Here is a 27,075-nt window from a genome sequence, read left to right as displayed (position 1 = left end):
CACATCAGGGAAATGATATTCTGTCTCAGTGTCAAATGGTTATAGCAACTTTAATGAAAAAACAGACCATTAAAAAAAAAAAAAAACGACTCTCCCTTAAATCTCACTTCAGCACCTGAACAGTAGGAATTCTTATTGTTTCCATTGTGCTTTTTCATTTCTGGGTCTCCTGATGAAGTACAATACTTGAACAATACTCTGGCAGACTTCAAATGGTGCCTGAGCAGCCGGCAAAGTAAGCTGAGAAATTGGACACCCTACCCTACCTTACGATGGGAACCCAGTGAGGTATATTTATTTTATTGGACAGTTTGAATTTATTATAGGTTGCTCATAATTTCCTGTCTCATTTCTTTAGTGCTCTTGGAATTTATGTCAGGATGTCTTAGGTTATCACAGTCCTTCCCTCCTTTGTCCCAACATTTATGCCAACAGACTGAACTGACTTAGAGAAAGTCCCCGGACAAAAATCGAAGGGGAAAATACCCAAAGCTTTAGTTGGAGAATGGCAGAAGCTTTGGAAAAAAATCTGAAAAAGCAATGAAGATGAAAATGGAAACTCTGTGAAAATTAATGTAGTGTAGAATTGGCGAACATACCACTTATTTCTTTAAACAAATAGAAGAAAGAACCCGCTTATGAGGTGCACCCAAATAATTCACAGGTGGTGAAACTATTAGAGTCTTGCAATTTCTTGCCTCAGAAGTGGAATAAATCTCCTATATTATAAATGGTGTATGCTCACACATGTGATTTTTCTGTTAGTCCCTTTATTTCAACTATCCCCCTTTCCACGCACAAGGCCTTTTTGGTTTTATTGTAATTAATTTATTTTAGTGGAATTGTAGAGAAAAGTCTAGTGAAGGAGGGAGATGCAACCTACTAAAGCAATAGCACTTTAGAAATATGATTCCAAATGGAATATGCTTGTGTTTTCCATGGATTTTTTGGTTATTATAAAGTAAGCATAATGTAGTAGAAACTACATCAGACTGCAGTCTACCAGCATGATACCCCAATTGTGGGGCAGATGAAAATGCCCTAGACACTGGTAACCCCTAGTTAATGGTAATTCTCACAATGATAAGAATTTGTTTTGAGGACAGTTTTTTTTTTCCTAAAGAATTTATCTTAACTAAAAAATTGTTCTAGTGTGTTCTGTTACACAAATTGATATTCTCAACTATGGAAATTGGAAACAAGTTTCAATGGTTGAAGTCAAATACTGTCTGATAATATCCAGAAAGATAATACATATGAATAATCTGTGGGAAGCCATGATTTACATTTACACATGGATAGGATTAAACAGATAGTGTCTATGCAGGTACAGAAGAGTCCCTTTTAAGATGAGCCAGCTTTGGGCGGGGGGGGGGGGGGGGGGCGGGCAATTGAAAACAGTGATACCCATCACAGAACTATTCCCTACAGGAGAGTGTTTTGAAAACTTTTAAAAATAACTCTACAACAAAATGTCCAATGAACTACCAAACTCATTATAAGGACAGTGTCTTTATCTTCCACCGAGCCTGGCTCTGTGTTGGCCACACAGTTGGTGACAGACAAATGCTATCAATGAAAGTATAATCACTTGATGTTTCATGGTACTGTGGAATTTACAAAACAGCTCAACGTCTGATGCCATATTTGCCTCTAATGACATTCTGGAGAGTTAGGTGGGATGGGCAATAATAGCACATAGATGAGGAGACAGTGCTGAAGTAAGTTCTGTGACTAGACCAAGATCACAGAAGTAGAATCAGTGCTACAGACCAGATGGTTACACTCTAAAACCAGTGTTGTTCCATGATATCTGAGACATGTACAAGAAACACATATCAAAGATGCTTGAGACTAGGTATGCTCAAGAGGCGTGTTTCACTTTGGATGCTGCTGTGCGAAACATTTGGGATTTTTGCATTTATGAGTCTGTTCCCCTTTCTGTCACTTGTTTACTCCTTTGTCTACCGACATTCTGTCCTGAGAGCAGCATTGGTGTTGTGCCTTAGTTTCTGCTTCTCCGTATCTCTTTCTGTTTTCTTTGCCTTTCCTTTGGGTCTGCATGGTTCTATGTCCTTGGCTGGGTTAGCTGGTCTGCTCTACTCTAGGAGATTCCAACTGTTTACCACAGCCCTGCCTCTCTTGGTTCCTTTTCTCACTTACCGTGCCGTTCATTCCTGGATTCTATGTTTGAAAAATGAGCATGGGCCCATTTTCCTACTTTTCCTTCAGTCTTTGTGGTGTGCAGGTTGTTACAAATGTAGAGCATGTTAAGTACTTGGGGGCATGCAGTAAGTTGCACATCACAAAGATTAAACCATCATTAGGATGACATGCAATCTTCTTGTTTCAAATTTTCCACATAATAAATGGAAAGTAGAATTAACACTGACTTATAAGTGAGTGCTAGCATGCAAGGCATCTAAATTTGAAGCACAGTTCATTTTAAAAAGGTGTTCAGTATAATAAACAACACCTTTCCTCCAATCTCAGTGTTTTAACACAAAAAAAGGTTGGGGGCACCTGGGTGGCTCAGTCGGCTGAGCGCCCGACTTCGGCTCAGGTCATGATCTTGCGGTCTGTGAGTTTGGGCCCCACGTCGGGATCGCTGCTATCAGTGCAGAGCCCATTTCAGATCCTCTGTCCCACTCTCTCTGCCCTTCCCCTACTTGTGCTGTCTCAAAAACAGATAAAACATTAAAAAAAAAAAAAGGTTTATTTCTTGGTAGTGGGTGAATGGATTTCAGAAAAGGAATTCTGTGAGAGTGGTGGCATGGGGTTCTGCCCCACGAAGTCATTCAGGGACCCAAGCCTTGCACTTGGTGGCTTTGTCATTCTCTAAGGTCTTGAAGTTCCCTGCTGGAGGCTCTGTGTCCAGGAGGCAGGTAAAGAGAGAGTGCTGAGTGCATGATTACGTGGCAGATGTGAGGGCTAGAAGTGCCATCTATAACTTCTAACTCTATTCCATTGACTCACAATCAGTGAGTGATTGTGACCATCCAATCACAGAAAAGGCTGGGAAATACAGTTTATCTTTACGTCCTGCCAGAAAAAGAAGCGAGTTATGGTGAACCCATAGCATCATCTCTGCTAAAATGAGAGTTTATAGCTACCCTCTATTTTTATAAGACTGCGGCAAATATAAGTATCATTTTCCTCCTGAGAGCAAATTTCATAAAAGGAAAATACTTGAGAACCAAGTGGGTTAAGCAAGATATGAAACATGCAAAATGCATTCTAATTATCAACAGCAAAAGGGATTGTTCTTCAATTGTTATTCATTGTATAGACGTATATGTTTAAGAAAGAGAGAGAAAAACAAAATATTTATCTTCCCTTTAAAATTTATTAGCTTGCTCACTTGGTCTTACTAAAACCAGAATTAGTGAAATGCTTCAAAGGTGAAATGGATGTTCACATTTTCCTGTCCTATTTGTGCTTTACCACCTTTCCAACTTTTTTTTGCCAAGTCATCCTTATCCATCCATTTACTCATTCATTCAACAACATTCACTGAGGTAGGAGGCATCTGACAGAGGTAGGAGGGACAAGTCACTCCTGCTGTCACCCACAATGTCACAGAGTGGACAGAAATGTAAGCACAGTATGAGAAGTACAGTGACAGAGATCAATGTAAAGAAGCCCAAGAACTAGAAGAAAGGACATCTTAAAGTACTGTAGAGATTACAGTTACTTACACATGTCTCTGACAAACAATTACTAAAAACTAATTCTACATTGGTAGAATTTGTGGTATGGGTAGCCAAACAGAAATTATGGTATTTCTTCTGCAGAGAGTTTCAGTAGTTAATGAGATACGATATATATCTATGACTGAAACAGAGACCATTAAAAAATACAGGGAAATATCCAGACTTCTTTATAAACACCAAGCCTCTGGAAATCCACAAATAACAAGCCAGAGGTCACTGGTGGAGCCAGACTACTACCATTGGGACATCTTCTTGACGTGGTCAGAAAACTCCTAACTGCTCTCCATGCTGGGTGCTCTCATTGGCAAAATCCCCAGGAGGAGAAGCCGGAACAGTTAAGCTTTATTCAATGTAGGTTTTAATCTTGACGTTCGGGAATTGGGGAGATTTAGTCATTTACTTTTGAGCTCATGGAAAGAAGGGGTTGATAGCAACAGCTTACCCCAGTTAGCAGGCAGGCTCCCCACACAGCTGTGCTGGCCTATTTCAATTAGGATCCTTTAGGGCTTACATCACCTCTGGTATGCCAGTCCTAAGCCGCTCATGAGCCAGTACTGCCAATCAAGCCAAAATTCAACCACATGGTATAGTTTTTATGATGTAGACAGAAAATGACACGAACTTGTCTTATTCTGGTGAAAACACAAAGTTGGAAGCCAGCTCTCTAGAAGAAGAAAATTAGTAAAAGCAGCTAGACTGTAAAACTTGATTTAGACACATTTTCCTGTGATTATCTCAACACACTTAACTAGTAGGTTATTCATGATGATTCAAGGAATGCTCTCACTCAAGAAAAGACGAGGGCCCTCATGCTACGAGAGGTCACTTCTGGGTCACTGTACTCATGAGACCACAAGAAACAGTAGAATATGCAGAATGAGGGAAGAGTAGAATGAAACAAACAATTCTATGTGAGAAACTTAAATGATTAAGGCCTGGAACCTGAAACAGACAAATTAAAAGCAGAGCTGTCACTTGACCAGAGAAACTGGACTCTGTACATGAAGTTAGGAAACACCAAGAATGTGGAGAATTAGCAAACCAGGTGATAGCCTCTGTAAGTCCTTTCCTCCCTTAAATTAGTTCACAAACAGCTACGATGCCTGTATATAAAAGGCATTCTACCAGGTGCTACAGGAAATGCAGACATTCAGAGGACACTATATTTTTTTCTGGAAGAGTTTAAAATTGTATTTTGATTAAACCATAAGAAGGAGCAGAACCAAATTACCAGACGTGTCTTATCCAAACAATTCCTGTGCAAAACGCAACAACATTAACTAGTTTTGTTTTTAATGAGTAACAGGTACAGTGGTTAACCACACTTTACTGATTAAAATTACACAAACCCTGACCTTAACTTTGTTACTATTTGAGCTTCGTGCAGCATCTGAGTACTAGCCTACCCCATGGTGTGCTAGGGGATGGCTTTCCACCTTATTCATACACACTGATAAAGCAGAATCAATATGTATTAGCACTCATATAAAGGCACAAACAAATATGTTCACTTAACCATTTTCTCTCTTTTTCTCAAGTCTTTAATATCCATGTGGTCTTTCAAGGAAAAGTGGGGGCAGAAAGTGGTCCTGAACAGACCTAAACACTAAAACCAGGAGTCTGAGGAAACAAAATTGTAGCTGACCATGTCTAGACAAGAAACTTCACAAAAACAGTTAGAAAATAGCATATAAATAAATGCCTCATTATGTTCTGTAGATTTAGGTGAAAAGTCCTGAGGCTTGATTTAAAGAGAATGTAGGCATGAGAATAAGAAATAGATGTAGAGGGAACAGTGATAGAAAGGTACTTGTGTATGTGCACACACGCAGGCATGCACGCGTGCGTGCACACACACACACAGACACACACTCACACACTCACCACTTATTGGAGCAGCCCACAATCTGCTGTAAATAAGGGATTTAACATTCATTCCACAAGCTAATGGTGCTTCTCGCCATCCAAGATAGATCCACTTAGATAATAGTGGAGGACAGTGCCAGAGCGACTGAAGGGAATGGGCTATTGTGTTTGACTAGTTTCCATGTATAAATTAGTGCAGAGAAGAAAAAGAAATTCAACAGAAAAACACATGTACTTTATTATAATTCTGAGTGTTACTCTCACAAGTCCCACAATAGCAGGCGAAAGAGCTTAAAACCACTCAAAAGAAACAAAAAGCAAATGCAAATTTGATTAAATGCCTTTCTGACAAGAAGTGATTTGACTTCAAGTTTGGATGGACACATATGTCAATGGCCGGTCATGGTTTTTGCCACATTCCTTTTGAGCTACACAGTTGGGACAAAGGAGGGGGAATGAAAAAGGGGAACAGAGTGGGAAGACTGGGGAAGCTGGGTGATGTGACTAAATATGACCTGAATATCAGGATGAAATCTCTTAATCAGAAGTACTGTCCTATTGTGCCCAGAGTAAAATAGATATCCATGATGTATGAGCTTTGCATGAACATATGATACAGAGACACAGGGACCTCATTTTCCCAGAAAGCGTCCTCCAAGGGGAAAGGATTTTGACAAAACTGAAGGTCAATATTTGATATGCTCACATCCTCAAGAACCAATACAGGGGATTCAGCTGTCAGTGATAACGAACACTGTTTTGAAGTAGAAATCCGACTCACCACTAAACAAATAGGATATTTTCGGATCAAGTTAAAGGGATCTTCAAAAATCACCTAAATTAATTCTAAGAGTAGATAGACTCTTATAATGTATAAAATAATTATGGGGAAAACAAGCTACTTTGTTCCATTTCTCCATTCAGACTGAAGGCTGAGCTGAAACTGTCACACTTCTAGTTCTAAGCCAACTGCTGATGAGGCTCATGGGCTCATAGGTCAGTAATGTAATTTTGGTCACAAAGCTGATGGCGGCAGTTAACAAGCAAGTGTAACAAGTGCCCATAATCCTGTACATAACTTCAATGGTCAAGATGAGACAAAACCCCTAAATATCCAACAATGACTACAGACCAACTTACACCATTGCTTCCATCATTGCTAAACATTTTCCAACCATAGTATAAAGCAAACAAGTGATTTTCTCTCCATTATTTGACTTTCGTATTCAAATATAAGCTTGTTTCCCTATCTGTAAAATAGGTTTAAAAATGCCTATTTGCGGGGCACCTGGGTGGCTCAGTAGGTTGAGCATCCGACTTCGGCTCAGGTCATGATCTCACAGTCCGTGAGTTCGAGCCCCGCGTTGGGCTCTGTGCTGACAGCTCAGAGGCTGGAGCCCGCTTTGGATTCTGTGTCTCCCTCTCTCCGACCCTCCCCCGTTCATGCTCTGTCTCTGTCTCAAAAATAAATAAACATTAAAAAAAATTTAAAAATTCCTATTTGCAAGCTGATTGTGCAGATTCCTTGTAACACGTTTCAAACAACTGGCCTAATATTTGGCACATTCAGGCACACAATACGTGGCAGGTATTAATAATACTGTTATTACTCTGCCCAGGGATATATCTTGTTGTTCACAAGTCAGTTCTTTCTTGTGACTCTCAGAATCCCAATTCATTTAAATACAGACCTGAAACAAACCTGAGTTTGATTTCATTTTATCCTCACAAGACAATTACTGTAATTTAAACAAAATATGTTTTATGTTTGAAATCTGATATAAAGAAACACTTCTTTTTTCCACATAAGTCTAATTATATGCTCAAGTACATATATGAATATTCAAGATGTCAAAGGGGGAATAATGCAATTTACCAAATGGGTAGCTAAGCAGTCTACTCCTGAATAGGACAGTTTTTCCAAAATATAATGAAATCATATTTTCATATGAAGATAGCAAAAAAGTAATGTGGACTGGTAATTGAACTTGTGATTTAATTAAATTAGGGAAATAACACACACTTGTTGAAAATCACAAAGAAGGAAAGATGAGGCAAACTAATGGTGTGTATATAAGTAACACGTCCCATATGGAAAAAATGAGACACCTTTCATAAATTGCTTGCTCCACTAGTCATAAAGCACACCTAAACATTCTGCTTTTTATATTCCTCACAACAGCTTAAAGTTATAGTCTATTCATGCTTAAAATTCAGTTGGCCTTTAAATGTCTGAAAACCTGAAAATACATTTCTATATTTATAGCATTTGCAGTGCAGCAGTATGATTTCTTGGCTACAATGATGCAAATGAGAGGTGGGAATGTATAAAATATTTAAACACTGTCTGATTACTCTATCTGATGAACCTTTTTGGAGTTTTTCAATTTATACCAAATGGCTTGCTTCCTCTGCTCAAAATTATAGCTCAGATGAAATTTGTCAGAGTCTAATCAGAACGAAACATTCTTTTAGCATCAACGAATCAATGCAACCTATATATTCGTTACATTTTTACCTTGTTCCCTTTTTGCCTTATTGAGGAAGCGCTGGCATGCTATAAATGTGACAAGGAGAGCTACAATCACGTTTGTTTGGAATCAGTGTGTGCAAATTTTGGAATCAAACCTTCAGATGAGGTTTATGAAGCTGCCTGCCCAGAACACTCTGGTTTAAAAAAATGTGCATTGCTATTAATATTTTGAGTGTAGATTTTTTTTGGACAGTAAATGTTCATTTTCTGCCCATAAAACCAAGTATGAGTCACAACGGAACATTTACTTCGAGTCAAAAATGCAATGTGTGCTGATGTTCAAGAGCAGAGCATCTTATCACTGTGATTATGGAAAGCAGACACACACAAAAAGTCAGCATTTTCTTCTTCTTTAAAAGCAGATCTGAGATCAAAGACCATAATCCTCAATTCATAAATACTAGCATTAACTTGTATCCATAGAGGACTTACAGTAATTATGAGCTATAATCTGGGCTGGCTGCAAACGGGCTCTCATTCCGTCTTTTACCTGGTTCCCTAGCACATGTGCACAGCCAGAGAAGGATTCGTACAAGGCAGTGGGGGAAAGCCCCTTACAGCCCATCCTTCAAAAATTCCAGGAACACCACAGTGAGTGAGTTTGATTTCAGGACGTCCCTTATTCAAATTCCAAGCATACACACCGCCATTTATACAGTCCCCAGCTCAGAACGCTAGGCAGTATATCCCAAAGTTTGAGTCTCAATATTATTATGTATCTCTCTCACTATCCCACAGAGTCTTGCGGACCTTACTTAGCTTGGGAAGTTGGGGGTTAAAGTTCTGCAAGAAGTTTTTCCTTTTCTTAAAATCATGCAAATTATTTTACCTGGTGTTTGAAGATAAAGACACACACACACACACACACACACACACACACACACACACACATACACATTACCCCCAACAGCAACCAGGCTAAGTGGCAATAGCAACGTATTGAAATGAAAAGGCATTTACCAAGAGCAGGAAAGCCAGAAAGAGGAGCGGTGTGCCAGGAGTTGCCCGACGGCAGCATTCCATGCTTGGATCCTTGCCGGAATCCGAATCGGACACTGAATAAGCTGCTAAGTGCTCCTCTGCTTGCTGTCACATCCAGTACTGGTGCTAACACTCCAGCCCTGCCTATCAGCTTCCATCAGCCCTGCTCACATTTCCTGACCGAGGGTGGGTGGGTGGGTGGATGGGTGGGGGGTAAGCTGAATGGAATCTCTCTCCGAGCAGGCAGCCAGCCAATCAGGCTCCTGCTAATCAGACGTGCTGAATAACAAAGCCGGGGGGGGGGGGGGGGGGTGGCGGACAGAGAAAGTGTAACAGTGCGAGCAAAAAAAGGGGAAACAGGATGAAAAAGAAAGGAGAGCAGAGCGCGCGCGGCAGAGGGGAAGAGAAATGCAAAAGGTGCAGAATTGCAAAAGATGAAGCAAAGCCCTCTACTTTTAACTAACCTGGTTGGTTCTTTGTGAGATACCTTTCTATTTGCCGTTTGCTTGTGCTGGTGCCTGTGGCTTTGGGAAGTACAGTAGCTCCCTGTGACTCTGTATTGTTGCATTCAGGAGAGAAACTTAATCCCTGTCAATATATAACATATGCCATAAAGGGAAAGAGCCATAGACAAAAACTGACTTAACGTGCCTTTTAAACGTGTTCTGCACAACTGCTTTATTCCTCTTCCGTGAAGCTCCTCTTTATTTTCTCCCTTGACTCGGAAAAGAGGCTATATAAGTTTTTGGAAGTTCCTCACCAAACCTAAATAGTGACATGAGTTACTTTTAGGCATTAATGACTTGAGCCGGGGGTGGGGAAAGAAAAAGCAAGTCGCTTCTTTGTAAAGTGACAATTTAAAATGTCTAAGGTTTACTACACTAAAGGCACAATTAGAAATTTAGAGCCCCTGGTTTAAAAAAAAAAAAAAGCCCTTTAACAAAGACTGGGATGAAAGGGGCTGAAATTTGGGGTTGAGGAGCAGCCTGGTTTTGACCCAGTGCCAGCTCACAACTATCTACTGTGGCAGGGAGAGGGAAAGAAAGGATGAATTAAATCTTCAGTTAATCCTCAAACCTTTTAACCAACAGTTTCAGCCTCATCCTTATCCATGTCCTTTATCAGAGCTGCTATAACACAGCAGAAAAGGCTGAAGTGAGTTTTACCTCCTCTTGCCTTCTACTGTTGCAAGAGGCTTGGATGGGAGACGCTCTGGAGGAAGTGCTAATGAGCAGTGAAATGACTGCAAGGCCAGCGACAGCAAAGAGAAGGTCAGGAAGCTTCTAAATCTGGTTAATCCACCAGCAATCAAGATTTGACTCTACCAGAGGAGGATTTTATTACAGTTTCAGAAAAGTGTCAAGTGTCAAACAAGGACGTCTTTCTCCTTATCTGCTAAGAAAATCATGGAGTGTTTGAAAGAATGAAACAGCGAACTTGGCCTTCCATTTCCATAGGTGTGTCACCAGGAAGTTTTTCCTTTGTAGATTTCTTGAGAGCCCAGAAATGTATATGGTGGAGGGAGAAGACGATGAGAATTAAAGTCCTTTCCTCCCGTTAATAAAAAACACCCACAAGTTATGAAATGCAAAAATATGGAAAACCTGCTCTACGCATAATGGGCGTGTGAGTACAGGCAGGTCCGTCTACATACATACCTGCAGCACTGCTTTTCAGCAAGGTAAAGAAACGCAGCTAGCTTGTTTAACATCAAGTTACTTACTTCATATGGCATGCCAATTAAAGACAGAAGAGCTTTGAAATGCCCATTTTCAACCTGTTAGGAGAGTCAGGGCATATAAGGATCCACCTTATCCCTTTAGAAAAATGGATAGGACAAATCCATAGCAAAGAGGTCCTGTTTTGAAGTATGTTGTTCCCTTTCAGAGAGATCAGTTTTACAAATCTATAAAAAAACCAGCTAATAATGTTCATAAGCTGAAGAGTACCCATGAGTAGATGTAAAAATGCTTGACTGATGGGCCATCTGAGTGGCTCAGTCAGTTAAGCATCTGACTCTTGATTGCGGCTCAGGTCACGATCTCATGGGTTGTGAGTCTGAGCCCCGCATCAGGCTCTGCACTGACAGCGTGGAGCCTGCTTGGATTCTGTCTCTCTATTCTTCCTTGCCTCTCTCGCTCTCTTTTTTTCAAAATAAAAAAAAAAAAATAAACATTTTAAAACAAGCCTTGACTGGTGTTATCTGAAATCATTATATTAAAGAAATGAACTGATTGAAATAAACTTTCATTCCTAAAGCTACCTCTCTCGGGGCGCCTGGGTGGCTCAGTCGGCTAAGTGTCCGACTTCAGCTCAGGTCACGATCTCGCGGCCAGTGAGTTCGAGCCCCGCGTTGGGCTCTGTGCTGACAGCTCAGAGCCTGGAGCCTGTTTCAGATTCTGTGTCTCCCTCTCTCTCTGACCCAACCCGTTCGTGCTCTATCTCTCTGTCTCAAAAATAAATAAACGTTAAAAAAATTAAAAAAAAAAAAAAAGCTATCTCTCTCTTACAAGTTGGAGCTTTCTGAGGCAGGGATTTTTAACCTATTAGTTAGCTAAAGAGTTCCAACTGGTTCTACAAAATGGAATATTTTATTGAACACCACTTCCTCCTTCCCTCTTCACGCATAACCATCACTTAATAGGCAGATCCAAAGGCATGAACAGGTGGTAGGAAAAGGAAGAGAAGCAACAGTGGTCATGATATGACACCATTTGCAGAAGAAGAGCTACTAGTATGCTCTTCTAGATTCCTTCCTACTTTGGAAATAAATATTATCTAGATATTTTGAGTCAGCGATTTCTGCCTTGAAGTTCTGATGGGCACGTTGACATATAACACGATGGTCCCCTTCGCCTCAATAAAGTTGCTGGACGTCACAATATTGTTAAGTCAAACCCTCAATTACCCATTGAATGTCTGGAGGACAAGCACCGCAATATCTCACGCTTCTCGTCCCAGTGCTCATAGCATTTCCTTTCCTGTTGGGGATGCCCAGAGAAACTAGGAAAAGCGATTGTGTTGTCAAACATTACACAGTGCACAGCAAGCTCCAAGCTTACTGCAATGTTAGAGAAAGGAGAACAAAATCAAGTTGCGTGAGGGTGACTAGAGTAAGTTTTGGGGATGAGGCAATTTTGATAATTACCAGATTGTATGTCATTATCTTTAAAGGCTGCAAATGGTTTTACACTCACAATCGCATTTTTATGACTACTCCTCGACGTTGGTTAAGTACTCACTCCATTTTATATATGTGGAAAATCAGGCTCAGAGGAATTAAGTGACTTGCCCCAGGACCCACTGGCTAGCACTGGCCTTTGACTAGGATTTTCTGACCCGAAATCACTCTTCTCTCATCTATACATATCTGCACATGTATGTGCACCTATGTATACACACATGTATGTCTATATATGTGTGTATGTGTCTACACACACCTACACAACCACATAGACATTTTCAGATGCTGGCAGTGGTGTCATACTGGCTGGAGGGTAATGTTTATAGTGAAGGTAAAGGAGTAGAGGGCAGGCTACCCAGGTTTTCCTATAGATATATGTTACCTGACAATGGAAAGTATCTCATCGAAATCTACGGTGTCTCTGTCTCCCACCTTTGTCACTTCTAAAACTTTTTCCAGTACCAAGGAAAAATAACATAAAACCCTAGGTAGTCTAGATGCTTACTAATGGCGGCCTGGGGAAGGCCCCTTATGGCATGGGAGCAGGGCGTTGGCCGAGCTCCTTTTCCCTCTTCAGGTATCTACATTAAAGCTGTCTCACCAGTGTCTGAGCAGCAGCAGGGGCCACAGCTGCCATAATACTGGTGGCTGGCTCCCTGTACAATATATTAGGTGAAATGAAAGCAGAAGCAAGAGAGAGAGTGTCAGGGCTGTCTGAAGCATCATTCCAAATGGTATGGATTTAACAATACTTAATTTAAAAAACACCAGCTTGGACAGGAGCAAGCTGTTAACATTCAGTGTGCTTTATGGCAGGAAAGAGTGAGCTAAACTCTCCGAATTTCTCTCCCTGGGGAGAATGCATTACAGCGTCCGTGCCAGAGCCACCTGTCTCTTCCTGAGGTTGGGCCTCCTCACTTGGCCCTCCAGTTGCAGTTCGTGGAGTGGAGAGGGCAAAGGGTCTTCTGGAAAGAACTCAGGGGTGGGGGACCTTGGTGAGCTCGGTAGAACCCCATCTCCCCTCTTGCAGGAGGTGGTAACGGCAGCGTCTGAGACTTTCTAGCCTCACAGGCATGTATGAAAGTGGTTTAGTTTCCCTGGCTAATTCTGAAAATTAAAAAGAGGAAAACATAGCGTGGGGATGAAGAAGATGAAACTACAGGAAGCTGACTGCTACTCTCAGGGGCACAGCTGCAATCTGACCAGGAGTTTGTAGCTCTCCATTTCACCTGACATCCTTTCAACACCAAAGCAACTGGAACGTTGTTACCGTTTTCAAATCATCTTTCACACATGACCTCATGTGATGTGAGCAGAAACTCTGTAAGGTAGAGAGTGATTATTATCCTCACTTTATAGGTAGCAACACTGGTGCTCTTCTCTGTTAAACACATTCATCCACATTACTTATTATCAGGTAGCAATTCGGGGCTCTATCTGAGGTCTTTCACCTGGCAACCCCTTGAGATGCTAACTCATGAAAATAGTTGCATTTATTGAGGCTCTCCCGTGTGCCAGGTACTAACTACTTTATTATTTCATATAATCCTCACAATAACACTATGGGAGAGGTACATTTATTGTTCTCAAATGGATATGACTTATGGTCGATTAGTACTCACCATTGGTCCCAGCTAGTGCCTTCCTGAAATGCAGAAGCCAGAAACCTAGCAACTACATTTCCCAGACTCCCTTGCAGCTAGGGTACCAGAGGTAATTTAGATTTGGCTACTCAGGAGCAGTCCCACAAGATTTAAAAGAAGTGAGGCAGAGACCACACTTTGTTCTCTCTGCTTGTCAAAATGGCTAAAGAGTAAGGCAGTTTGTGTGCAACCATGACAACCAGTCATTGCCTTTGTGGGTGATAAGAGGCAATCTTGGGGAATGCAGTTTATCAGCTGGATCAGAGAAGGTGGGAAGACTTTTTACATACAGCCCTTACATTTCCATCCAGCTGGTGTATGGAATAGAGTAGCATGGGAATCTTCAGAAAACTCAAACTAGTCTTTTTTTGTTGGCAATTCCAACTTTTTGTGAGTTAATGAATTCCTTTATAATGTAACACTTCCTGCTTTAATTAGCAAAAGGAAATTCTAGTCTCTGAAACAGAATCCTTGGCTGATAATATCCCCTTTACCAGAAGAGAAAACTGAGGCATGGAGAATTCATTAATTTTCCAAGAATACGTACCCACAGAGGGGAAGGGTCAGGATCTCAGGGGGAATCTGTGTTCTTAACCACTAATCTACCCTGCCTCTTTGTAGAGCAGAGGGCTATAGTTCAGAGAAGGGAGAGATCATTGCTAGTTTGAGGACTCAGTAAGGGGGACTGAAATGGAAGAAACAGAAATTGAAAAACACCTTGAGATATAAAGAGACTTTTTTGCTTTTGTTGGTATTTTTCTTCTAAGAATATTTTATTTAAATTCTAGTTGATTGACGTATAGTGTGATACTGGTTTCAGAAGTAGAATTCAGTGATTCATCACTTACATACAACACCCAGTGCTCAACACAAGTGCCCTCCTTAATACCCATCACCCATTACCCATTTACCCATTCCCCACCCACCTCCCCTCCAGCAACCCTCAGTTTTTTCTTTACAGTTAAGAGTCTCTTATGGTTTGCTTCCCTTTCTTTTTCCCCCTTTCCCTATGTCCATCTGTTTTGTTTTTTAAATCCCACACATGAGTGAAATCATACGATACTTGTCTTTTTCTTACTGACTTATTTCGCTTAGCATAATACACTCTAGCTCCATCTACATTGTTGCAAATGGCAAGATGTCATTCTTTTTGATAGATGAGTAATATTCCATTGTGTATATATACCCCATCTTTACCTATTCATCAACTGATGGACATTTGGGCTCTTTCCATTATTTGGCTATTGTTGATAATGCTGCTATAAACATTGGGGTTCACGTGCCCCTTCAAACCAGTATTTTTGTATCATTTGGGTAAATACCTACTAATGCAATTGCTGGGTTGTAGGGTAGTTCTATTTTTAACCCTTTGAGGAAACTTCATACTGTTTTTCAGAGTGTCTGCACCAGTTTGCATTCCCACCAACAGCGTAAGAGCATTCCCCTTTCTCCACATTCTCGTCAACATCTGTTGTCTTTTGTGTTAAGATAAAAAGAGACTTTCAAGAGATGGTAAGAAAACGGGAAAAGTTTTGCAGGTGAGGAGGACAGAGTAAGCAGAGAGAAAGAGGAACATGTAAGGCCAAGGCTTTTACTCACCCTGACCCACTATTTCAGGCTGCTTAAAGAAGAAATATGTTTTTTACTTCTTTGTCCCACAGTCTCAGATCACATCCTCATTGATTTCTCCCTACAAAGTGTCAGAAACTCAACAAATTTTAAAATTTGATTTGATTCATCTTGAGTTGCCTAAAGTACTAAGAGCCTCAGCTTACATTTCTTCTCATTTCCTCCAGTGCTTAATTCAGGGCTTCTCACGTAGGTATTCAGTTAGCATCTGTGACCCTGGCCAGCAGCAGAGAGGAATTCTAGAGGCTCTTCGTGCAGTGGACAGAACCCAGATTTTGAAACCGGAGTGTTCAGATTCTAGCTATTCCCTTTACTACCAGGAGAGCTTTAGGGAAATGAATTTCTGAAAGTCACTGAGCCTAGCTTTTTTGTTTGCTTTTAACTGTTATATGATGAGAATAATGGTCAGCACCACAGAGCAATTGTGGGCAGTGGGGCAAAGGGTTTGTAGAGTATAGCTCAGTACAAGGTAAGAGATCAGTGAAACATTACCATGCTAGTTGGTGGGTATATGAGTATCCCCTGTACATGTCTTTCAACTTTTCTATGTATTTGAAAATTCTGAGAAAATTCTGGGAAAAATTATTATCATAATCTAGATTCTAATTCTAGGACTCCCTCCCTCTGCTCTGAAAAAAACAAACAAACATAAACAAACAAACTCATAGCAGAGCACTGAACTGCATCAGGAAGAAAGAATTATTCACTACTTTCAAGCTGGCGGTCCTTCTTCCCCCCTTTTTCTCCATTGCTAGGGCTATGTTATGGATCGCAGAGGTTTGAATTAGCTTCAACAAACACTTATTGAACACCTACTGTGTGCAATGCCTGATAAATAAATAATTCTGAAAACAGATAAATTGTCTCTTAGAGGCTTTTTGACAAAGATACCAGTTTAATTGCTGAGGTTTGAATTATGGTTGTAATATCCACATATTAAACCCAAGTGTAATATATAAATCCTAGGCCCTTGATTCTTAGTTCAGTACTATTTCCATGACATCATTCTTCACAGATAAAATAATTATACCAGAGCCAGACAATACGGTGAAGGGGTGTTAACAGATTTATAGACAATACAGAGAGAGGGATTAAAAGGTAAAAGCCAGATTCCTCTGCTTGGCATTCAAGGACCTCCCTGATCTGTTTGTAGTCCCAGGATAATAGAAAGTCATGCTCCAGCTCAATTGAAATACCTGATATTACTCCAATACTCCAAGTCCTTCCACTCCTGTGTATTTATGCTTCCAGTCCCTCCTGCCTGTAAGGTCCTCCCTGCCATCTCTGTCTTGCTCAAATCCTTGTTAACCTTTGGGATGTAGCTCAGATATCTCCCCCACAAAGCCTCATATATAATTGGCATTAGATAAATACTTGTCAAATTAAGCATGTGAATTGATGACCTCGGCTATGTCTATAGATACAGTGTCAGGAAAAAAGAAAAGAGGGAAAAAACCAAGTAGGAGAATGGCAAAAGAAAACAGAGTCTCCAAAAACTAAGGAAAAATGGAAATTAAAGATAAAATCAAATTTGAATTTCAGAATAGCAATTAAACCATGGAAAATCAGAGTCCTCTTCCTCTAAAATAAAATAGATTATTGGGTATTCTTCAATTTTATTTCTGTTATATGCTGTTATATTTGCTCATACCAGCAGGATGAATGGTTTCTCTGTTAAGTTAGGAAGATTATCTCATATCACAATTATAAACATAGTCAAAGAAATACGAAAAACTATGAAATAATGGAATGCTGAAAAAGAATCTATAATTAAAAATAATTTATAGTATAGTTTCTTTTTTAACTTTTTGAAAAGGGCATGGAATTTGTAGGTAAAACTGGATGTTTTATCTTTCCTACTTCAAAATGTGATGGGCTGTTCTTTCTTTTGAAAAGACTTTCGTGAAGGAATTTGGATCTTGGTAAGCATGGCAAAAAGAGAAAACATTACATACGGTAATGACATAGAGAATTGAATACAAGCCAACAACAACAAAAAGTTACCAATCTGCAGGTGTCCTGAGGGGGAAATAGTGGGTGCAACTGGGAGAAATAGGTAAAAGAATCTACAGATTTATCTTTCTTGCCCATGCATTTTCTAGGAGTTAAAATCCAACATCGGTTCCCAGAACAGAAACTGTAGTTACGAGACAGTATAGGATTCTAAGGATAAAGGGGAGAACCCCCATTCCTTAGTTAGGATTGTAGGGTGGGACCTAGTCACAAACGCCCTTTGGAGAAGCTGGAGGGGACACAGGTCCTCGTCTTGAGGTTTCAAGGCCAGCAAGATAAGTTTGATGCATGTCACTTGATCTTACCTCTCGGAGGAATATAAATAGGGACATGTCTGGGCTGTGTAAAATAAAGAGGCAGCAAGACTCAAGGGATATGACTGTGAGGATTTGGGCAAGATCTGTTTGAGAGAGGCACATTCCTCTCCGAATAGTCCTACAGGCCCAGCTTTTGGTTTGGGTGTTTGGTCGCGTATCTTCTCTTTGCCCTCCCCACCTCCAACCTCACTCTGTATGTCTCCTTTGATTTCCTATCACTCAGACTGTAATAAAAATGCTCTGTCATCCTCAGATGACCCTGTAAGTAGAATATTTGCTGTACTCATAGGCATCTACTTTTTCTCTCAATACATTGGTTTTTTAAGTTATGCCTACATTTTAAGGGACAAAACATTAAATAGCATACCTGTGGCAGAAATATTAGCTGTCTCCCAATATCTTTTTTATGCTTTGCTAATAAACATACATGCCCAGCGAGAAGAGACATATGTGGCCGTGTGACAAAATTCTAATTAAGGAAATGTAAGTAGGGGCTGTGGACGTAGTTCCAAGTGAGGTCCTTAAACAGAGGGGCATCCCCTGCTTCACCATTTCCTCCTCTGTGTGGCTGGAATGATAATGGGAAGACTGGAACGTGGACCATGAGGTGATCTGGAGGGGATACTATGCACCAGAAAGGGGGCCCTGACTGCCTGACACTCTGAAGCATCATAGTGTTCCTAGACTGGCTACCTCCAGACTTTCATGAGAGGAAGAAATGCGTTTAATACAACATGTGTGTTTTAACATAGTATCTTGGTTGCAGGATACAAAACCATTATATACATACTATACAAAACCATTAAATAGATAGGCAAGTTATATAGTCTTCTGTCAGCTTAGGATCTATGAATAAACATCATGCCTCTGGCTTTGACTAATGGCCATTATAGAAATGTGTATGTGTACCACTCCCGAGATCTTCTAAAATTACCTAGGACAGTTTTGCTTATGTAATCCAATTATATAAGAATCCCCCTGGCAAATTCTTGGAATATAACGGTCAAATACAAAAAGCATGTCTTTGACAGGTGAGAATGTTTCATTTTTTAGATAAAGAGAACTAAATAAAGGTGGGTATGTTTCCTTTTTTTAGATAAAGAGAACTATATAAACTTCCTAAGTTTCTATCTTTGCTCTGCCTACTAGGAGGGTCAGAACGAAAATTTGTGCTCAATGGTTAGATATTTCCTCAGCCTATGGCTTTTAAACATTTTCTTACTCTTTCTTGATTTTTACATTCTATTATTCCATGTAAGTGGTTTGGTATTTTATGCATTGCAATTTTACTCTAAGCAACCTTTGGATTTGTTTGGAAGAGGTAGGGTAGAAGCATATAAAATAAACATTGTGATTGTAAAAAAGAAACCATCTACGGGGCACTTTAAGGGAGGTGATGGAATAAGAGAGTGATTTCATACAGATGAAAACAATGTTTTTCTTTATCCTTATGGCGATTGAACTCATTTTTGTTGCCTTCATGATTTATTAAACTTTCCAAGGCTATCCTACCCTTTCTAAGCTTCATGTTTTATTTTCTTTAGTCATTTGGAGAAACTTTAAAATTATTTAAGAAAATTTATTCAAACTCGATTATTATTTCTTATATGGTACTTCCACTGGTATAATGCCATTTGAATGGAAAAATTTGCTCCTCCATAATCAAATATAGTACCTTAGAATTCATACAATGCTACTACATTTCATTTGTACAGGTTCCATTAATCTAATTTCTGATTTCGCTGAAATGATTATCTCCTGAAGCTACTGTTACAGATGATGTATGTGGGGGAGGGGTTGGCAATGTCCTGATTCACCTGACATATGGGACAATGTACTATTCCCATCTGGTTCTAGTTGTCTAAGTTGCTCAAAGCCTCAAGTTAGTGAAGGTTGGGGTCATGAGGGCACTCTTGCCATATACTGTACAAATATATTACTGGTCTCAAGAAGCCTGGGAAAGAGTTAATGCATCAACTGTAAATTATTACCACCATCAAAAGAAAGAACAACAGCAAACCACTCAAACATTAGGCTGTCAGTCTTGAAGACAGTGTTTGTGTCTTGTCTGTTCATTCCCAACTTTTGCCATGGCTACCTGGCACACAGTAAGAGTCTAATAAATGTTTGCTGAACGTATGAATTATTATAAAAGCATAAGCCTGACTCCTCAAAAATTAAACATAGAATTATGATAGGATCCAGCCATCCCACTTCTGAATATATACCCCAAAGATATGAAAATAGACAAATATTTGTATACTCATGCTCACAGCAGCATTATTCAAAATAGCCAAAAGGTGCAAGCACGCAGGTTTCTATTGACAGATGAATGGATAAGCACACAGGGTATATACATACAATGGAATATGATTTAGTCTTAAAAAGGAAAAATTCTAGATGATGGATGAAAACTTGGATGAAACTACAACATGGATGAAACTTGAACACATGTGTGATTTCATTTATATGAAGTACTTAGAGCAGCTAAATTCATGGAGACAAAGTATCAGGAGCTGGGAAGGGGCAGATATAGGGAATTCATGTTTAATGGGTATAGAATTTCAGGTGGGAAAGATGAAGAATTCTGAAGATGGGTGGTAATAATGAACGCATAATAATTTGAATCTACTTAATGACATAGAACTGCACTCTAAAAAGTATTTAAAATGGTACATTTTATGCGAGATATATTTACTATAACTTAAAAAAAAATTTGAATGTTTATTTATCTTTGAGAGGGAGAGAGAGACAGACAGACCTTGAGCGGGGAAGGGGCAGAGACAGAGGGAGACAGAATTGGAAGCAGGTTCCAGGCTCTGAGCTGTCAGCACAGAGCCTGACACTGGGCTCAAACCCACAAACTGCAAGATCATGACTTGAGCCGACGTCAGATGCTTAACCGAGTAAGCCACCCAGGAGCCCCTACTATAACATTTTTAATAAAGAGAAAAATAATATAAGATAAAATACTTATGAAAGTCTGTACACTTATGTATTATGTTTCTTAACAGTATGATTTATTTTGCTTATTCTTTATGCAACTTTCTTGTATTCACAATATTCCCTTTGGAGATGAGGTGTGGGAAAATAATCAAGACTTGCTTCAAAAATTACACTTATTAAAATTAGATTGGACACATGTATTTAATTTTCCATGCCAAATGACCATGTTTTGATATCTTTAAATGGCTGTTACTGCTCACATGCCGATATAACGTTTTAATGAAGAGTCGGCAAAACGGCGAAAGTAATCTGTGGTGCCATTTGCTTTAGGATTCTGTAATTATTTCCCCTTCTTTTGGAGGGGTGATTTCCACTGAAACATGAGTTTGCTTATTATAGACAGGGATGTCATCCACTGTGTGTATCACAATAGAATAGGTCCACTGTGTGGACTTCCGAAGTGTTATCCTGGAGACTTCTTGTGGATGACCCAACAGAGTATTTTCACAGGTCTGTTCAAGGAAGAACTTATTTTTACAAAGAATGAGAGTCATGAAAAGAAGCTGGGGGTAACGATAGTACCCTGGTGTAAAACCTGCATGTACACCTAGTAAAATTTGGAAATTGAATTCACTCTGCTTCAGATTTCATTTTCTCCCCTATTAAATCAGAGTATGACACAGGCATCACAAAATCTGCCATAAATAATTCTTCACAACCGTCTGCTTCACTTTGAGTGCTCTGGACTCTCTCCAGCCATAAAACCTGGATCTACTTTTACCACTAAAGAGGATAGTCCCCCTCTTGGTTGGGGCTGAAGACACTAAAATTGAAAAGAAGCTTGTCGTTCAAGCAGTTACTCTGCATGCTATGTCTTACACAGAAAACAGGGGTTTCGCCATGGAGCTAGGCAAGTCCTTGAAAATCTTGACAAGATTTATAAATAAGATGTGTTGTTTATTTATTATTAAAAAAAAACCCTTTCCATTGTGTTTTCCTTGGTAATGTAACATGATATGTATTTTTGCCAAGAATAGGGTGTGGTTGCTTCGAGGCTTAGCCGATCATGAAATGTCATGCTTAAGACTTGAGTCAGATCATCAAAACAATGTAATTCTGGAAAAAGAGTGCCAACAGTTTCCCCACTTCTGCTAGATTCAGCTCTATTAGAGTTGTGAGCATTAGTAGGTTTCCTTGTGACTGTGTCCAGTCATGACTCTGAAAATATCATCAGCAAATCTTGAATTTTATACTTTCGTGCTTCATTCTGAGGGTATCTTCCTCCCCTGCTGCCTGACTTCCTCCTGCATTTCTTCTATCCCTCCCTTTCCTTCTCATTTCTTTGTCAATTTTTGTTGGTTAATAATAATGTACTTACAGGGATTAAAATCAAATGGAAGAATATTACTTAGGGATTGTACTTCAAAACACCCAGCAATGCAGGCTAATGAACTCACAACTTTTTAAATAGACTAATGAATCCAACTTCTTAAACACTTGTCTCCGTAGGACTACTGAAGATTTGGAAATAAATTTTTGTAAAAGTTGGCATAGTTCAATACTTTTCCGAAGAGTCTGGTTAACTCAGCCAGCTTGGGGGTTTCTCTACTCATGATAAGCCCCTTTGGTATGCAAGTTCCCTGAGTGCAGAGACTTGGTCTTTCTCATATACCTCTGTAACTCCAGTGTCTATAATAGTGCTTGATTCATGTAAGGCATTTAATAAATATTTATTAATGAATAAAGTAACCAGTGAGATAGGGTCCTGGGTTCAACAGAGGACTTGAAAGATCCAGGTCCATATCAAGAAACTAGGATCCAGAGTGGTAGATTAAATATGTCTGATAAAATACCAATAAAGTCTGACCAATGAAATACACATTGTTTATGATGTATTATTTCCTTGGATAATATAATTTGTAATATAAAAAAACAAGCATTTTATATTTTACTATAAGATGCTTGAGAGTATATAATAAGTTCTCAAATATTATCTGTTAAATGTCTAAATATTGAAAAAATCCACGCTCATCGGATAACTGTCTTAGGCAGATGTGTGGATTACGAACATAAAGCTTCTACAATTCAGTTATTAAGGTGACTTCTAAAATATAGAGCTAAGATACCAATCCCCCCTTTAAATACTAGAAATAATAATTCCACTATTTATATAACATTAAAAAGCTAGTCCTGTGTGATTTCTGAAAACATAAAAGTTCTGTTTGTTCAAAATATAACTGCTCATGGCAGCGAATACTGTTTTTTAAAATACTGTTGATAAGGGATGAGACCCATGCTCTGAACTTCTCAGGATGTGCATGGGAATATTTTTGTCATAAAATCAAAGGGCTGGACTAGATTTGCTAAAGTCTCTTTTACCTCTAAAATTTTATGACTCTGACTTTAAAAACAAATTACCCATGGGGAAGTAGTGTCTTTGTAACTCACTCAGAATTTTCATTGTCATTGGACAGAGACTCCTCACTGATTCACCATATTCTGGCTCAAGTCTTGTTTATAGCGTATTAGCTTTGAACAAGTCTTTTTCTTTTAAGGGTGCTCTGAAAATCTCGTAGAAGCCATAGAGAGCCTATCATGAACCATAACTGAGTTTGGAGACTGATGTTCCAAAAAGAAAAGATACTAAATGTCATGGAAAGTTAGGGAAAAACTAGGCAAAGTGCTCAGATCTCACATTTGCCATTCTGCAAAATGGTTAAAGCACTATTGTTCAACTGTGGGCAGTGATCCACCAGTAGGTCATGAAATCAACTTGGTGTGTAACAAGTAGCATTGAAAGTAAAAGTTAAAAAGAATAATTCAGAGTAGAAAAGAAAACATTTAATATATCTCCTATAGTTAGGATAAGTACTGTTTGATGACACTTATTTCAGGAGTGTATGTGTGTGTGTGTGTGTGTGTGTGTGTGCGCATTTCAGTGGCACGTGATTTGGGTTACCATGTACAGTGTACTTCTTCCTGTGGAGCATGTTAAAAAAAGCTTGAAAACTATTGGTTTAAATGAAAAAAGTCATTCCAAGTCCAATAAAAACAGCTATCCTTTCAAATTCTGTAATTACTTCTATGAAATCCTGAAGATCTCATGAGCATCCTATGCAATCATAGCAAAGAGGTAGGGTGTAAATGGGAAGGTTTCTTTCCTCAAAGAAAAGCAGCACCAAACTCACTCATCAATTTTGAACACCAGAAGCCAAGATCACTGAACCCAAACTCCTCCATCTAATGGGTTTGATTGGAGACGGAAGCAGATCCCCACTCTGTCCCTGATGGATGGTGAATATCAGCTACACCCAAATGTGATTATATGTGAGCTCAGACAGAATATAGACCAGCCAAGGGATTCCTTAAAAACCTTTCTTATTGACATATGTTATGTATACAGAAAAGTATAACTAGGAAATCTGTTTTCATCTTGAGGGAAAAAGAAAGACTTTGTAGCTTTCTTCATCTCTTCCTTCTCCTTTGGCATCTTGTATTTCTGCCTAAGAGATTTCTAAGAATCCATGGTGGCTTCTTGAGGACAGGGAAACATATTATAGAAGTGAAAACACCTCGTGTAGAAATTCTTGTCTTCATCTTCGTGTATATCTTACATAACTTTTTTTCCCCTGTAATATGATTTTACTTTAATTGGTGAGTCAGTATTTCCATCTCCTTTTATTTATCAAAACACTTTTTGGGTGTTTTTAAAAAGTAAAACCTCAAAGTTAGCTCAATAACTGGACAGTCCACAGTACTTTAACATAATAAGTAATTATGCACATAAAGTACATGGAAAAATAGAAGTTTTTCATAAGGACATGGAATTTAATGATTGTGAAGTATGATAAATGCGGGACGAGACAGTTTCTTTTAAGACACATACAAAAATATATACATTTACTGAGAGGCTGGTATATGTCAGGGACTGTTCTACATGCTACAGGAATAAATGAGACAGCCAGGAAAATCCCTGGTTTTGCAGTGCTTACGCTAGTCAGGGGAAAATGTATGAAAAAAAATTAAATGGGTGAATAAACAGTATAATTTCAGATAGTGGCAAGTGCTTTGACAAAGAGAAAACAGGACTGACCTCATGGTAGAGCTGGGGTACAAGCTGAAATTGAAGTGGTCACTGAGGGGGTGACCTTTGAACCAGCATCTCAATGAATAAGGAGGTAGCCAATGTTTCCAGGGAGATTAAAGCAAGGAGGTGTGAGCACTGGCATTTAGTTAGCAGTACTAAAACATCTTCCAACTTGAAAAGAAAATGAAATAGAGATGTGTTAACTGAAGAAAAGAAATCAAGAAGTAAAAGTTGTTCATATGTTATTTTAAATGGATCCATTAGGAACTAAGGGAAGGACCTCCCTTAACCTTGTTCAGGCTGTAAATAATGCCCCTGGAGTTCTGGAAATGGCTGAATAGTGCAGCTCACAACTTTGGCGGCCAAGGTAAAAAATATCATGTATCCCAAAAGGAAAATCTAGTAGATCAAGCAATCAAGAGTACCACTGATGAAATGTACAGCAATTTGTTAGGTTAGAACTTCCAACATGGCAGGAAAAGGGTACATCCACCATGCTCAGGACAGTTGGGTTATGCAAGGCTTGTTGAGCACTAAGGCCATTTACACAGACCTTTGCTATAGTCTGAGGAATAAGAGGCTCAATAATCTCAGAGGAGTATGGAAAACTTGAAGACTATTCAGAGGAAGTCAACAAAGATGATTAAGAATTGAATAATGGGGCCTCTGAGAAAAGGTATAGCCAAAATGGAATTACTTGGCTGGGATTATTTATCTTGGTGAGGGACACATCCAAGGTGTGGCTTAATATGGCTTTAAGAGTATGAAAGGTAATGGTGACTAGCTGTTCTTTATGACCTCTATGAAGAGAACAAGTTGAAATGGGAGAGCTTTTAGTTAAAGATAAGACTTTTTGGATTATAAGGTATCCAAAACAGAGCAAGTTACCTAGCAAGCATTTTAGGTCTCTTTCTTTAAACTTTAAAACAGAAGCTATTAAAGATCTTTGAACCCCTTCCACATGGATGGTTTTGGTGATCTTTGCCAAGTTCAGTGCAACATTTTGTGGGCCTATGTACACTCATGCACACTTTTTTTTTCTGGGAAGAGGGTTGACAATTTGTATTAGATTACGTTCATGCCTAAAAATTTTTAAAAGTCATTGCTTTTGAAAAACCAATTATATTCTCATTTGTTTGGATCAGTTGAAGAACACTTTGGTCTGAAAAAGGAGTGGACTAGATATCCTCTCAAGTTTGCCTACCATCTTATAAGATACTTATGAGATTTTGAGATCTGCATGGATGGCTGCTCTAAAGATTAAACATTAAAAAATTAAAGATTAAGAGACTAATGTTAGATTTTAAAAAATTACATTTAAGTGACAAATGCATTCATGAATTGTATGTGTGTGTGTGTGTGTGTGTGTGTGTGTATTATATATATATATATATATATATATATATATATATATATATATATATATAATGTATATATAGAGAGAGGAATACTTGCCATAAGACTGGAGGGTAAGTGGTACTCCTTGGGAAAAGTACCAGCTTAAAAAACATTTGCAACATACAAGCAAATGGGAGAAAGGTATTCTGTGGAATATTTAAAACATATGGTTTTTGTTTGTATTTCTTCCAAATGTTTGAGAAACGTGAACAACTTGTACCTGTATACAGTCGTGACTATGAATGCACTATTCTGTTTTAACAAAAAATGTATTTATAAGCAAGCAGTAAAACATTGAAAGAAATTATAATGTTAATAAGTAGGAGGCTATCAGGTTCCATATTAAATTTCTCATACCTAAAGCTTACTTTGCAAAGAACAGTAATTTTAACTTGATGGATTAAACAGTTTTCAATATAGTATAAATTTCAGAGATCCATAGGAAGTGATGTAATAAAAGTCCTAATCAATTGGGCATATAGATAGCTTGCACACACAACCACTTCCTGTGAATTGTACAAAGAGGCAAAATTGCAGTATTAGTGAAATAGGTGAAACACAAAATTCTATTTTGTTCTTACCTCCATGTTGGAAGCATTAATGAAAGAAAGTTTAGGAGCCCTGGAAAGCTTGTGTGTATCTTTGAGTACACAGATATGTAAATGTGGTTGATTTTGTGTTAAGTTTGACATCATTTACCTTATTTGATCATAAATATCAATTTCCATCAAATTTCAATTTTGTGTGGGGTAATTATTTAATAAA

General features: G+C 38.9%; 1 protein-coding gene across 7 annotated transcripts in view; it reads right to left on the bottom strand.

The window, feature by feature from the left end:
• Nucleotides 1-27,075, bottom strand: part of ADAMTSL1 (ADAMTS like 1) — an 873,125-nt gene that overhangs the window by 367,376 nt on the left and 478,674 nt on the right. Inside the window, exon 1 of one of the 7 annotated variants that reach the window (XM_019415410.2) lies at nucleotides 9,073-9,265. The exons of the other annotated variants lie outside the window; for them this stretch is intronic. Coding sequence (XP_019270955.2) covers nucleotides 9,073-9,135 — 63 coding nt within the window. The 5' untranslated portion in view covers nucleotides 9,136-9,265. Of the gene's footprint in view, nucleotides 1-9,072; nucleotides 9,266-27,075 lie in introns of those variants that run through there. 7 annotated transcript variants of the gene reach the window in all.

Source organism: Panthera pardus, unplaced genomic scaffold (genome assembly GCF_024362965.1).
Source record: "Panthera pardus isolate Hobbes unplaced genomic scaffold, ASM2436296v1 HiC_scaffold_20, whole genome shotgun sequence".
Classification (NCBI taxonomy): Eukaryota; Metazoa; Chordata; class Mammalia; order Carnivora; family Felidae; genus Panthera; species Panthera pardus.
Note: the sequence above shows the minus strand (reverse complement) of the source record. Positions and strands in the feature narration are given on the sequence as shown.